The 15,143-nt window shown below is 46.1% G+C and overlaps 1 protein-coding gene across 2 annotated transcripts in view; it reads left to right on the top strand.

The window, feature by feature from the left end:
• FUBP3 (far upstream element binding protein 3) overlaps positions 1 to 14,807 on the top strand; it is a 39,504-nt gene extending 24,697 nt beyond the window's left edge. Inside the window, exons 16-18 of one of the 2 annotated variants that reach the window (XM_069747525.1) lie at positions 12,470 to 12,541; positions 12,684 to 12,811; positions 13,065 to 14,807. In XM_069747525.1, the coding sequence (XP_069603626.1) occupies positions 12,470 to 12,541; positions 12,684 to 12,811; positions 13,065 to 13,073 (209 nt within the window). In that variant the 3' untranslated portion in view covers positions 13,074 to 14,807. The remainder of the gene's footprint in view (positions 1 to 12,469; positions 12,542 to 12,683; positions 12,812 to 13,064) is intronic. The other variant, XM_069747526.1, reaches the window with a different exon arrangement.
• Positions 14,808 to 15,143: the final 336 nt, after the last annotated feature.

Below are 15,143 nucleotides of genomic sequence, written 5' to 3' on the forward strand. Positions count from 1 at the left end.
ATTTAATGAAGGGACTCATTACTTTTTTTTCCCCCATGTCCTCCCACATGTGAGGCATGAAGCCAGAATAATCGTAAACTGATAGCCATGGTTTAGGCTTGATTCCTGCCTGCCCGCGAGCCTCAGATCACTTTCCTTTGCTTGAGAAGAGTATGAGATATCGATCCGAGCCGAGGCTTCCCGCTGAGAGGGATATAGGAAGCGAGTGGGGAGATGGGCTCCATCTCGCGGCTGTAATCCTTTCCAACTACATTATTTGGTGCCAGTCCCATCCCCACAGCTTATGTCCTGCTGGTCGTATTGTATGCAAGCAGTGAGCGTCAGTAACTATTCCAACTGGTGGACAAATTGAGCGAGCAAGACCCCCTATCCCCCCCCACCCCCCTTTTCCCCCCCCATCACCACCACCAAGTCCTAACCAGTGATCTAAACATGGAGGGGTTTATTGCTCCTTACAATCCTCCCTCGCAGACATATAAAGCCATGGATGAGGTTAAACATGCCGGCCTGCAGTCCATTAATTGGCGTGTCCCTCAATGACTTCCCAAAGAAAGGCCATTGATTGAGCTCCCTATTGTGGGGACTGGCAGGTGGGCTCTTTATGTGACCCCTGAGTAATTGATAAAGGAACATTGGCCTGACTTGTGGCAGTGGTCAACCCTTAACCCATTCCTGGTGCTCTTAAGCCTCTCTTATAGCTTCCTTCATGTTTCTTTGTAAATTGTAATAAATTTAGATTACACCCAGTATTATGGGGATTTTTTTATTTTTTTTTTATTTTTACGTGCGGGTCCAATTTGTGATGTTTCTTTGCTGGTGTTTCACTGAGCATTTAGCCTACTGTGAAGAGGCCTTCTGTGTTTGCCACTGCTCATTGTACAATTCCTAACCTCCTGATATCCGCTGCATGCTCAGGAGCTGCGCCCGCTCCTTACATATCGGGATATTGGCCGTACAGCAATGATCAGAGCGAGCGCCGATCACTGCTACTTAACCATTCATTTACCATCTGCATTGGTGCATGTCACAGCCTACTGAAGGCCCCTATCACACCATCTTTGTACTCCCACAAAGCCCTTCCTGGGCTCCATAGGAGATTGTTAATGTCACTATATACTGTAGTCCTAAAGTGTTTGACGAAGAGGTCGAACAATCACAGGGAGAATAAAAAGTTATCACCTATGCATAGGAAAGATGATGAATGTAGGATTGCTGAGTGTCTGGCTGGTGAGGACCCCACAATCCTTTTTGTGAATTGAGGGCCTAAAGTCACCTGCATGATTAGAGCGGTAGTGGGCAGTAGTGAGCGAGTGCGACCACCACTGCTATAGACGGTGAATGGGGCGGTAGTGAGCAAGTGCGACCACCACTACTATAGATGGTGAGTGGGGCGGTAGTGAGTGAGTGTGACCACCACTGCTCTAGACGGTGAGTGGGCAGTAGTGAGCGTGTGACCATCACTACTATAGATGATCAGTGGGGCAGTAGTGAGCGTGTGTGACCATCACTGCTATAGGCGGTGAGTGGAGCGGTAGTGAGCGTGTGACCACCACTGCTATAGACGGTGAGTGGGGCTGTAGTGAGCGAGTGCAACCACCACTGCTATAGACTGTGAGTGGAGCAGTAGTGAACGTGTGTGACCACCACTGCTATAGACTGTGAGTGGGGCGGTAGTGAGCGTGTGTGACCATCACTGCTATAGACTGTGAGTGGGCGGTAGTGAGCGAGTGCGACCACCACTGCTATAGATGATCAGTGGGGCAGTAGTGAGCTGGCTGCCAAGTATGAGGAGCTAGGCTCAGTGATTTGTACACTGCATTTATCTGTTCTCCTCCCTCTTGGCTCCTAATCTGATATCCGTATTGGAAGCCTCCACCTCCTCCACCATAAGCAGTTTCCAAAGCAGTTCTCTTAGTAACTGTTCTCACTTTCCTGAGCCGTCTACTTGTTCAAAGGTCTTAGTATCTCTAAATAACATCCAGTGTTAACAGAGCAGACTCAGAACGGTTGTCCAAATGGGGAAAAAATAGAGAACAAAATGCATCCCGTATGTGTGATACTATATCCTGAGCGCTGTGAGGTCCTGTATGTGCGATTATACCGAGCGCTGTCGTCCTGTATGTGCGATTATACCGAGCGCTGTCCTCCTGTGTGTGATTATACCGTATACTGAGTGCTGTCCTCCTGTGTGATTATACCATATGCTGAGCCCTGCATCCTCCTGTATGTGATTATACTGTATACTGAGCGCTGTCCTCCTGTGTAGTTATACCGTATACTGAGCGCTGTGCTCTCCTGCGTGATTATACCGTATACAGAGCGCTGTGCTCTCCTGCGTGATTATACCGTATATTGAGCCCTGCATCCTCCTGTATGTATGATTATACCGTATACCGAGTCCTGTGACCTCCTGTATGTGTGATTATACCATATACTGAGCGGTATGCCCTCCTGTGTCATACTGTATACTGAGCGCTATACTCCTGTGTGATTATACCGTATGCTGAGCCCTGTATCCTCCTGTATGTGTCATTATACCGTATACTGAGCGCTGTGACCTCCTGTATGCGATTATACCGTATACTAAGCGCTGTCCTCTTGTATGTGTGATTATACCGTATATGGAGCGCTGTGACCTCCTGTGTCAGAGGCCCACGTAGTGTGTAGCAGGGGCCCACGTAGTGTGTAGCAGAGGCCCACGTAGTGTGGCAGCTTTCTGGAGACCGTCCCCGGCCCATCCGTCCATGAGAGGAGCAGATGTACGGCCGGTGGTGAGAGTGGCGGAGTGCAGGAGCAGCACACGGCCCGCGCATAACAATAATGGGACACGTGTGTAGATGACGGAGATGCCGAGGGCCCGGCCGGGAGTGTGGCTCACACGGGGCGCCCTGCAGGACTCCACAGTGCCCCCACATGGGCTGGCTCCGAAGAGCTGTTCACGTGCGGGGTGATAGTCCGCCCTCCCTGTAGTCCGGCACGGAGGCCGTTGCTGGCGGAGGACGTCGTGGCTGCTCCCGGTAGTGTGCGGAGCCCCGGGCACAGGTCAGATGATGGAGGCCGCTGTGATCTCCCCGTTGTATTTCCATGTCCCGCATTGAGCGCTCGCTGCTTCCTCCCCATTATAACCTGGTGCACCATGTGCGGATCATGTAACATAGTAACATAGTTAGTAAGGCCGAAAAAAGACATTTGTCCATCCAGTTCAGCCTATATTCCATCATAATAAATTCCCAGATCTACGTCCTTCTACAGAACCTAATTGTATGATACAATATTGTTCTGCTCCAGGAAGACATCCAGGCCTCTCTTGAACCCCTCGACTGAGTTCGCCATCACCACCTCCTCAGGCAAGCAATTCCAGATTCTCACTGCCCTAACAGTAAAGAATCCTCTTCTATGTTGGTGGAAAAACCTTCTCTCCTCCAGACGCAAAGAATGCCCCCTTGTGCCCGTCACCTTCCTTGGTATAAACAGATCCTCAGCGAGATATTTGTATTGTCCCCTTATATACTTATACATGGTTATTAGATCGCCCCTCAGTCGTCTTTTTTCTAGACTAAATAATCCTAATTTCGCTAATCTATCTGGGTATTGTAGTTCTCCCATCCCCTTTATTAATTTTGTTGCCCTCCTTTGTACTCTCTCTAGTTCCATTATATCCTTCCTGAGCACCGGTGCCCAAAACTGGACACAGTACTCCATGTGCGGTCTAACTAGGGATTTGTACAGAGGCAGTATAATGCTCTCATCATGTGTATCCAGACCTCTTTTAATGCACCCCATGATCCTGTTTGCCTTGGCAGCTGCTGCCTGGCACTGGCTGCTCCAGGTAAGTTTATCATTAACTAGGATCCCCAAGTCCTTCTCCCTGTCAGATTTACCCAGTGGTTTCCCATTCAGTGTGTAATGGTGACATTGATTCCTTCTGTGTCAGCAGTGACGCACGCAAGGGGCACTGACTGGGGGGATTAGGGAGGGGCCAATTCGCGCCACTTGTTAGCGGTGACTGGAGGGGAGTATGCGGGTGCCGGGCACTGCAGGGGAGTAGGGAGGGACTAATCGGACTGTGCCTGTCGCTCATTGGTCGTGGCAGCCATGACAGGCAGCTGGCGAGACCAATCAGCGAAGCGGGATTTCCGTTACGGAAGTTGAGAACAGAAAGACGGAAGTACCCCTTAGACAATTATATACGGTATATAGATACTGAGTGCTGTGACCTCCTGTGTGATTATACTATACTAGATGGTGGCCCGATTCTAACGCATCGGGTATTCTAGAATATGCATGTCCACGTAGTATATTGCCCAGCCGCGTAGTATATTGCCCAGCCGCGTAGTATATTGCCCAGCCACGTATGTCACAGGATAAAAAATAAACATACTCGCCTTCTGATCCGAGGGCCCCTTGTAGCTCTGTTGCCTGTTCGCCAGCTTCCGGTCCCAGGGTGTGATGACGTCGCGATCACATGACCGTGACGTCATGGAAGGTCCTTGTCGCATACCATCTTTAGCACCGGAGCGTCGCGAGGAGCGGGAAAGGCGCCGGAGGGTGAGTATATGATGATTTTTTATTATTTTTAACATTAGATCTTTTTACTATTGACGCTGCATAGGCACATCAATAGTAAAAACTTGGTCACACAGGGTTAATAGCGGCGGTAACGGAGTGAGTTACCCGCCGCATAACGCGGTCCGTTACCGCTGGCAATAAGCCTGTGACTGCGGGGAGTATGGAGCGGGCACTGACGGCAGGGGAGTAGAGAGGGACTATCGGACTGTGGCCGTCGCTGATTGGTCGTGGCAGCCATGACAGGCAGCTGGTGAGACCAATTAGCGACTTGGATTCCATGACAGACAGAGGCCGCGACCAATGAATATCCGTGACAAACAGGACAGTCACAGACAGAAGTGACCCTTAGACAATTATATAGTAGATACTGAGTGCTGTGACCTCCTGTATGTGTGATTATACTGTATACTGAGCGCAGTGTCCTCCTGTATGTATGATTATACCGTATACTGAGCTCTGTGACCGCCTGTATTATTATTTATTATTATTATTATCTATAATATAACGCTGGGAGCGTCACTCTGTCCGAAGCCTCTATAGACTGCGCAAGCGCCGGCGCAGTCTGGGCCTCACAGAGCGACGCTCCCGGGAGATCGCGGTATGCGTAAGCACTGAACGCATACCGCCATCTCCACCGGAGAGTCAGGGACCGCCAGGAGGGAGGGTAAGTATACTCACCTTTCCCGGTTCCAGCGCTGCTTGCGGCTCCGTCTCCCGGCTCCTCTGCTCCCGGCTCCGGAGGGCGCGGACTGCGCAGGCGCCTATTCCTGCTGCCGGAATCGGCGCCTGCGCAGTCCGCGCTTTCCGGCGCCATTTTCTTGAAGACACACTCCGGCTCCACTGCAGGTGTGTCTTCAAGAAAATGGCGCCGGAAAGCGCGGACTGCGCAGGCGCCGATTCCTGCTGCCGGAATCGGCGCCTGCGCAGTCCCCGCTTTCCGGCGCCATTTTCTTGAAGACATACCTGCAGTGGAGCCGGACGATAGGTGAGTATGGTATTTTTTTTTTTTTTTTTTTTATATGGCAGCAGCATTCGGGGGCATACACACTGGAGCGGGGGGCATATAATACAATGGTGGCGCAGGATGGCCGCAGCACATGACAGAACGGGCGCAGGATGGCCGCAGCACATGACAGAACGGGCGCAGGATGGCCGCAGCTCATGACAGAACGGGCGCAGGATGGCAGCAGCACATGACAGAACGGGCGCAGGATGGCAGCAGCACATGACAGAACGGGCGCAGGATGGCAGCAGCACATGACAGAACGGGCGCAGGATGGCAGCAGCACATGACAGAACGGGCGCAGGATGGCAGCAGCACATGACAGAATGGGCGCAGGATGGCAGCAGCACATGACAGAACGGGCGCAGGATGGCAGCAGCACATGACAGAACGGGCGCAGGATGGCAGCAGCACATGACAGAACGGGCGCAGGATGGCCGCAGCACATGACAGAACGGGCGCAGGATGGCAGCAGCACATGACAGAACGGGCGCAGGATGGCCGCAGCACATGACAGAACGGGCGCAGGATGGCCGCAGCACATGACAGAACGGGCGCAGGATGGCAGCAGCACATGACAGAACGGGCGCAGGATGGCCGCAGCACATGACAGAACGGGCGCAGGATGGCCGCAGCACATGACAGAACGGGCGCAGGATGGCCGCAGCACATGACAGAACGGGCGCAGGATGGGAGCAGCACATGACAGAACGGGCGCAGGATGGCAGCAGCACATGACAGAACGGGCGCAGGATGGCAGCAGCACATGACAGAACGGGCGCAGGATGGCAGCAGCACATGACAGAACGGGCGCAGGATGGCCGCAGCACATGACAGAACGGGCGCAGGATGGCCGCAGCACATGACAGAACGGGCGCAGGATGGCAGCAGCACATGACAGAACGGGCGCAGGATGGCAGCAGCACATGACAGAACGGGCGCAGGATGGCAGCAGCACATGACAGAACGGGCGCAGGATGGCAGCAGCACATGACAGAACGGGCGCAGGATGGCAGCAGCAAATGACAGAACGGGGACGCAGGATGGGAGCAGCAAATGACAGAACGGAGGCGCAGGATGGGAGCAGCACATACCAGGATGGAGACCATATACCAATATAAATGCTCGCCACCCGGGCGTAGAACGGGTTCAATAGCTAGTTTATTTATATAGCACCATTGATTCCATGGTGCTGTACATGAGAAGGGGTTACATACAAGTTACAAATATCACATACAGTAAACAAACTAACAATGACGGACTGATACAGAGGGGCGAGGACCCTGCCCTTGCGGGCTTACATTCTACAGGATGGTGGGAAAGGAGACAGTAGGTTGAGGGTTGCAGGAGCTCCGGTGTTGCTGTGTGATTATACTGTATACTGAGCGCAGTGTCCTCCTGTATGTATGATTATACCGTATACTGAGCTCTGTGACCGCCTGTATGTGTGATCATACTGTATACTGCGTGCTGTGACCTCCTGTATGTGTGATTATACCGTATACTAAGCGATGTCCTCCTGTATGTGTGATTATACCATATACTGAGCGCTGTGACATCCTGTATGTGATTATACCGTATACTAAGCGCTGTGACCTCCAGTAAATTGTGATTATACCGTATACGGAGCGCTGTAACCTCCTGTGTGATTATACCGTATACTGCGCGGTGCATCGTCCTGTATTTGTGATTATACCGTATACGGAGCGCTGTGACCTCCTGTGTGTGTGATTATACCGTATACTGAGCGCTGCATCCTCCTGTATGTATGATTATACCGTATACTGAGCGCTGGGTCCTCCTGTATGTGTGATTATACCGTATACTGAGCGCTGGGTCCTCCCGTATGTGTGATTATACCGTATACTGAGCGCTGCATCCTCCTGTATGTATGATTATACCGTATACTGAGCGCTGGGTCCTCCCGTATGTGTGATTATACTGTATACTGAGCGCTGTGACCTCCTGTGTGTGATTATACCATATACTGTGCGCTGTGACCTCCTGTATGTATGTTTATACCGTATACGGAGCGCTATGACCTCCTGTGTGTGTGATTATACCGTATACTGAGCGCTGCGTCCTCCTGTATGTATGATTATACCGTATACGGAGCACTTTGACCTCCTGTATGTGTGATTATACCGTATACTGAGAGCTGTGACCTCTTGTGTGTGTGATTATACCGTATACTGAGCACTGTGACCTCCTGTGTGTGTGTGTGTGATTATACGTATACGGAGCGCTGGGTCCTCCTGTATGTATGATTATACCGTATACCGAGCGCTGTGACCTCCTGTGTGATTATACCGTGTACTGTGCGCTGTGACCTCCTGTATGTATGATTATACCGTATACTGAGCGCTGTGACCTCCTGTGTGTGATTATACCGTATACGGAGCGCTGGGTCCTCCTGTATGTATGATTATACCGTATACTGGGCGCTGGGTCCTCCTGTATGTGTGATTATACCGTATACTGAGCGCTGGGTCCTCCCGTATGTGTGATTATACCGTATACTGAGCGCTGGGTCCTCCTGTATGTGTGATTATACCGTATACTGAGCGCTGGGTCCTCCCGTATGTGTGATTATACCGTATACTGAGCGCTGTGACCTCCTGTGTGTGATTATACCATATACTGTTAGCTGTGACCTCCTGTATGTATGTTTATACCGTATACGGAGCGCTATGACCTCCTGTGTGTGATTATACCGTATACTGAGCGCTGCGTCCTCCTGTATGTATGATTATACCGTATACTGAGCGCTGTGACCTGTATGTATGATTATACCGTATACTGAGCGCTGTGACCTCCTGTGTGTGATTATACTGTAGATATAGAAAAACTGACTGAACAGCAATCTAATCTGAACTGGTGCATAACCAAAAAAGTCATATAGCAAATAGGTCAATGGCTGCACTCAAAATGAATCTGTGCTAGAGCAAGGTAATGTGCAATACATGAAATGGGAATAGCATAATGGCTTGTGAAATATATGAAAAAACACATGAGATTCTTAGCACAAGATTTGGCCAAAAGTTGTGAGCCCATCCACCAATCGTCAAGGTAATCTCAGAACGGATGGGTACCTGAGCTGACTGCCTAGTGTGAACACTTACCTATGGCTAATAACGTGGTAAAGCCTGCTTATATAGGAAGCTCAGAACCAACTGTGTTACGATGTAATTAAAATCACAGCATGGTGAAGGACGGGGCGTTCAAGTCAGAAAAAATATTACATAGTAGATATAGAAAAACTGACTGAACAGCAATCTAATCTGAACTGGTGCTAAGAATCTCATGTGTTTTTTCATATATTTCACAAGCCATTATGCTATTCCCATTTCATGTATTGCACATTACCTTGCTCTAGCACAGATTAATTTTGAGTGCAGCCATTGATCTATTTGCTATACTGTATACTGAGCGCTTGGTCCTCCTGTATGTGTGATTATACCGTATACTGAGCGCTGTGACGTCCTGTGTGTGATTATACCGTATACTGAGCGCTGTGACCTCCTGTGTGTGTGATTATACCGTATACTGAGCGCTGTGACCTCCTGTATGTATGATTATACCGTATACTGAGCGCTGTGACCTGTATGTATGATTATACCGTATACTGAGCGCTGTGACCTCCTGTATGTGTGATTATACCGTATACTGAGCGCTGTGACGTCCTGTGTGTGTGATTATACCGTATACTGAGCGCTGTGACCTCCTGTGTGTGTGATTATACCGTATACTGAGCGCTGTGACCTCCTGTGTGTGATTATACCGTATACTAAGCTCTGTGACCTCCTGTGTGTGATTATACCCTATACTGAGCGCTGTGACCTCCTGTATGTATGATTATACCGTATACTGAGCGCTGTGACCTGTATGTATGATTATACCGTATACTGAGCGCTGTGACCTCCTGTATGTGTGATAATACCGTATACTGAGCGCTGTGACCTCCTGTGTGTGTGATTATACCGTATACTGAGCGCTGTGACCTCCTGTGTGTGATTATACCGTATACTGAGCGCTGTGACCTCCTGTATGTATGATTATACCCTATACTGAGCGCTGTGACCTCCTGTATGTATGATTATACCGTATACTGAGCGCTGTGACCTCCTGTGTGTGTGATTATACCGTATACTGAGCTCTGTGACCTCCTGTGTGTGATTATACCCTATACTGAGCGCTGTGACCTCCTGTATGTATGATTATACCGTATACTGAGCGCTGTGACCTCCTGTATGTATGATTATACCGTATACTGAGCGCTGTGACCTCCTGTATGTGTGATTATACCGTATACTGAGCGCTGTGACCTCCTTTGTGTGATTATACCGTATACTGAGCGCTGTGACCTCCTGTGTGTGTGTGATTATACCGTATACGGAGCGCTGGGTCCTCCTGTATGATTATACCGTATACTGAGCGCTGTGACCTCCTGTGTGTGTGTGTGTGTGTGTGTGATTATACCGTATACTGTGCGCTGTGACCTCCTGTGTGTGTGTGATTATACCGTATACGGAGCGCTGGGTCCTCCTGTATGTATGATTATACCGTATACTGAGCGCTGGGTCCTCCTGTATGTGTGATTATACCGTATACTGAGCGCTGGGTCCTCCCGTATGTGTGATTATACCGTATACTGAGCGCTGGGTCCTCCTGTATGTGTGATTATACCGTATACTGAGCGCTGGGTCCTCCCGTATGTGTGATTATACCGTATACTGAGCGCTGTGACCTCCTGTGTGTGATTATACCATATACTGTTAGCTGTGACCTCCTGTATGTATGTTTATACCGTATACGGAGCGCTATGACCTCCTGTGTGTGATTATACCGTATACTGAGCGCTGCGTCCTCCTGTATGTATGATTATACCGTATACTGAGCGCTGTGACCTGTATGTATGATTATACCGTATACTGAGCGCTGTGACCTCCTGTGTGTGATTATACTGTAGATATAGAAAAACTGACTGAACAGCAATCTAATCTAAACTGGTGCATAACCAAAAAAGTCATATAGCAAATAGGTCAATGGCTGCACTCAAAATTAATCTGTGCTAGAGCAAGGTAATGTGCAATACATGAAATGGGAATAGCATAATGGCTTGTGAAATATATGAAAAAACACATGAGATTCTTAGCACAAGATTTGGCCAAAAGTTGTGAGCCCATCCACCAATCGTCAAGGTAATCTCAGAACGGATGGGTACCTGAGCTGACTGCCTAGTGTGAACACTTACCTATGGCTAATAACGTGGTAAAGCCTGCTTATATAGGAAGCTCAGAACCAACTGTGTTACGATGTAATTAAAATCACAGCATGGTGAAGGACGGGGCGTTCAAGTCAGAAAAAATATTACATAGTAGATATAGAAAAACTGACTGAACAGCAATCTAATCTGAACTGGTGCTAAGAATCTCATGTGTTTTTTCATATATTTCACAAGCCATTATGCTATTCCCATTTCATGTATTGCACATTACCTTGCTCTAGCACAGATTAATTTTGAGTGCAGCCATTGATCTATTTGCTATACTGTATACTGAGCGCTTGGTCCTCCTGTATGTGTGATTATACCGTATACTGAGCGCTGTGACGTCCTGTGTGTGATTATACCGTATACTGAGCGCTGTGACCTCCTGTGTGTGTGATTATACCGTATACTGAGCGCTGTGACCTCCTGTATGTATGATTATACCGTATACTGAGCGCTGTGACCTGTATGTATGATTATACCGTATACTGAGCGCTGTGACCTCCTGTATGTGTGATTATACCGTATACTGAGCGCTGTGACGTCCTGTGTGTGTGATTATACCGTATACTGAGCGCTGTGACCTCCTGTGTGTGTGATTATACCGTATACTGAGCGCTGTGACCTCCTGTGTGTGATTATACCGTATACTAAGCTCTGTGACCTCCTGTGTGTGATTATACCCTATACTGAGCGCTGTGACCTCCTGTATGTATGATTATACCGTATACTGAGCGCTGTGACCTGTATGTATGATTATACCGTATACTGAGCGCTGTGACCTCCTGTATGTGTGATAATACCGTATACTGAGCGCTGTGACCTCCTGTGTGTGTGATTATACCGTATACTGAGCGCTGTGACCTCCTGTGTGTGATTATACCGTATACTGAGCGCTGTGACCTCCTGTATGTATGATTATACCCTATACTGAGCGCTGTGACCTCCTGTATGTATGATTATACCGTATACTGAGCGCTGTGACCTCCTGTGTGTGTGATTATACCGTATACTGAGCTCTGTGACCTCCTGTGTGTGATTATACCCTATACTGAGCGCTGTGACCTCCTGTATGTATGATTATACCGTATACTGAGCGCTGTGACCTCCTGTATGTATGATTATACCGTATACTGAGCGCTGTGACCTCCTGTATGTGTGATTATACCGTATACTGAGCGCTGTGACCTCCTTTGTGTGATTATACCGTATACTGAGCGCTGTGACCTCCTGTGTGTGTGTGATTATACCGTATACGGAGCGCTGGGTCCTCCTGTATGATTATACCGTATACTGAGCGCTGTGACCTCCTGTGTGTGTGTGTGTGTGTGTGTGATTATACCGTATACTGTGCGCTGTGACCTCCTGTGTGTGTGTGATTATACCGTATACGGAGCGCTGGGTCCTCCTGTATGTATGATTATACCGTATACTGAGCGCTGTGACCTCCTGTGTGATTATACCGTATACTGAGCGCTGTGACCTCCTGTGTGTGTGTGTGTGTGTGTGTGTGTGTGTGATTATACCGTATACTGAGTGCTGGGTCCCTCTGTGTGTGATTATACCGTATACTGTGCGCTGCGTGTACTCCTCCTCGCACTCACTCCTGTTTCGTGTTTGGGTCGCAGGTCAGCAGAGTCAGCAGCAGAACGCACAGCCCGATTACAGTAAAGCGTGGGAGGAGTACTACAAGAAGCAGAGTGAGTTCTGTAGGGATGGTGTCTGTGCTCGCTGACTGATGTCCTCGGAGTTGTTCTCTGACAATTGTCCCTGCTGCTCTTATTCCTCTCATGCCTGTTAGTGGATGATTGGTCAGATGTTTTGTCATTTTTATTTTGTCAGATCAAGCAGCCAGCGCCCCGTCTCAGCCAAGCTCCCAGCCCGACTACACCATGGCGTGGGCAGAGTATTACAGACAGCAAGCTGCTTACTATGGGCAGTCTCTGGGACAGACGCAAACCCACAGCCAGGTGAGTGACTGAAGGGTGCTTGTCCCCTTGGAAAAGCAGATCACCACTTTATTTATTAGCACTTTTAAAACCACCAATTACAAGGTTAGATGAGAAATAATTAGTTGTGGAAGTATTAATAGCTTTATCTTAGATGATTGGAATTTTATAATTTATTTTTATAATAAAAAGTTAAATAAAATTCCTACTGATTGACTTGGTTCCGATTTGCTGATTGATTTATTTATTTTTTTAATATTTTCTTGTCTTCCAGGAGCAGTAGAACAATAATCCAGGCAGTTTCCATTCAAATTTTTTTGGTTTTTCCCCCCCCCCCCCCTTTTTTTTTTTTTTTTTTCTCCTTTCCCTCGGAATCATTGCAGAAGAACCTTTAATTCTTAATTTGTAACCGGTTTCTAGATTTGCATATGTTTTGATGAAGACTTTCTCTTTCTGTTTGTAAAACACTAGTGAATATAGGGATAAATCTATACTGAACTTTGCTAAGAATCAGGATTCTGTAATATACTAAAGATATAAATGTGCTGGGAGTATTTTTATTCGTTTATTTTTATTTTTATTTTTCTTTGTATACATTTCTTACCCTTGAAAAAAAAAAGTGTTAAAATGAATTCTTTTTTTTTTTTTTTTTTTTTTTTTCTTGGAGCAGATCAGGTTATATTGAAAAGAAAATATAAAATGGCAAAAAAAGAGAAAAAAAAATCTGTATATTCCTCCATTGTGTAGCTCCTTTCGCCCCCTTTTTTGGTGCTGATATTGCAACATATTTGTCTCAACTTATTTTTATTTTTTTCTTCGTAGCATTTTGTCTATCAGACAATGCAGCTTGGAGGTCTTATCAAAATGATATAAAATTATGTACACAGTTCCTGAATTTTTTAAATGTGTATTTAAATATTCTTAACTGTAAATTCATTAAATGTTTTACGTCTGATTTTTCTGGTATTATGACTGTATTTTTGATTTTATTGCTTTTTTTTTTTTTTTTTTTAAAGAGAAGTATCGATCTATGTTACTTGGAAATTATTGCTCGTTCTAAAAAGGAAATATTTGGATCTATTTCTTGAGACAAGTATTGTGTGTCGGGGTAAAAGGGGAGGGGGAGCAGGGTCATTTTTGTAGGCTTTGTACAATACCTAGGGTTTTGAAGGGTTAATATTAAAAAAAAAAAAAATGATTGTTAACCCCTTCCCCTCCCTGTCCTTTCCGATGGACATTTTAACACATCGCAGTGCAATGTGATTGGCGTCCGTCTGGTAGGACCGGGGGAGGGTGGGGCATTTTATAAAGCAATGTTTATCACTTCTGAAGATGCCTCTGTATATCAGACTTCCAAGCTATAACAGAAATTTACTTTTTTTGTGCTGTCAGAAATAAATACTATTATTTTTTAATATGAAAAAAATTAAAAAAAAAAAGTTTCAACTGTAATAAGAATCTTTAAATGCAAACACTGTGGAAACCTAGGTTTAAAAAAGAAGAAAAAAAAAAAGAATCGTAATAACTATTTTTTAACTCCAGGGTTTGTTCATGTCGCTTTGATTTTTTTTTTTTTGTTTTAAATATTTTCTTATGTAATTGTCAAATTTATCCTAGAAAGTAAAGACTCTAGTATTAACCACAGTATGTGCTAAAAATAAAAACAACCCATTTGATTTAATAAAAGGGATGTGATTTTGAATGTTTGTAGTTTTATTTTATTTTTTCTGTGTACAGACATTTTGTTTTTGTTTTTTGGGTGACGAAAAAACGGAATTCAAGCTAATTTTTTTTTGTGTGTGAATTTCAAATTTTAATCTTTAAGAACATTCCGTTTTTTTGGAAGTTGAGTTTGACTTTTTTTTTTTTGTTCCTTTTAAAAAATGTTTTAACAAATTAAAAAATCACGTTTGGATGATATTCATTATGTTACAGAGATGTCTTATCTGACAATTGCATTTTACACTCTATATAATAAAAAAAAGAAACCACTCCACACACCTGCTTGTGGATGAAATTCGCCTTCTGTCTGTTTTCTTCTCTTTTTGGGTTGTGTAAAAAAAAAAAAAAAATACAAAAAAATTTCTAGAAGGAGGGAGGAAATCCCGTTATTTAAATAATATCTGGCAGTAATTTGTAGCCCTGGTGGCAGGTTCTTAACCTCTTGTATTGTGGTAATTAAAATATGATTTTAAGCTGAAATGAAAAGAAGAAACATTAATAATTAAAGTGAAAAGCATACAAGTCGTACAATTAGCACTGGAGACATTGAGATCTCCATGGGGTGCTAGGGAAAGAAATCTGCTTAATGGACTTGTCTGTGTTTTTTTTTTTTTTTCCTTAAAGTGGTCCC

This window comes from Ranitomeya imitator, chromosome 2 (genome assembly GCF_032444005.1).
Source record: "Ranitomeya imitator isolate aRanImi1 chromosome 2, aRanImi1.pri, whole genome shotgun sequence".
NCBI classification, from domain to species: Eukaryota; Metazoa; Chordata; class Amphibia; order Anura; family Dendrobatidae; genus Ranitomeya; species Ranitomeya imitator.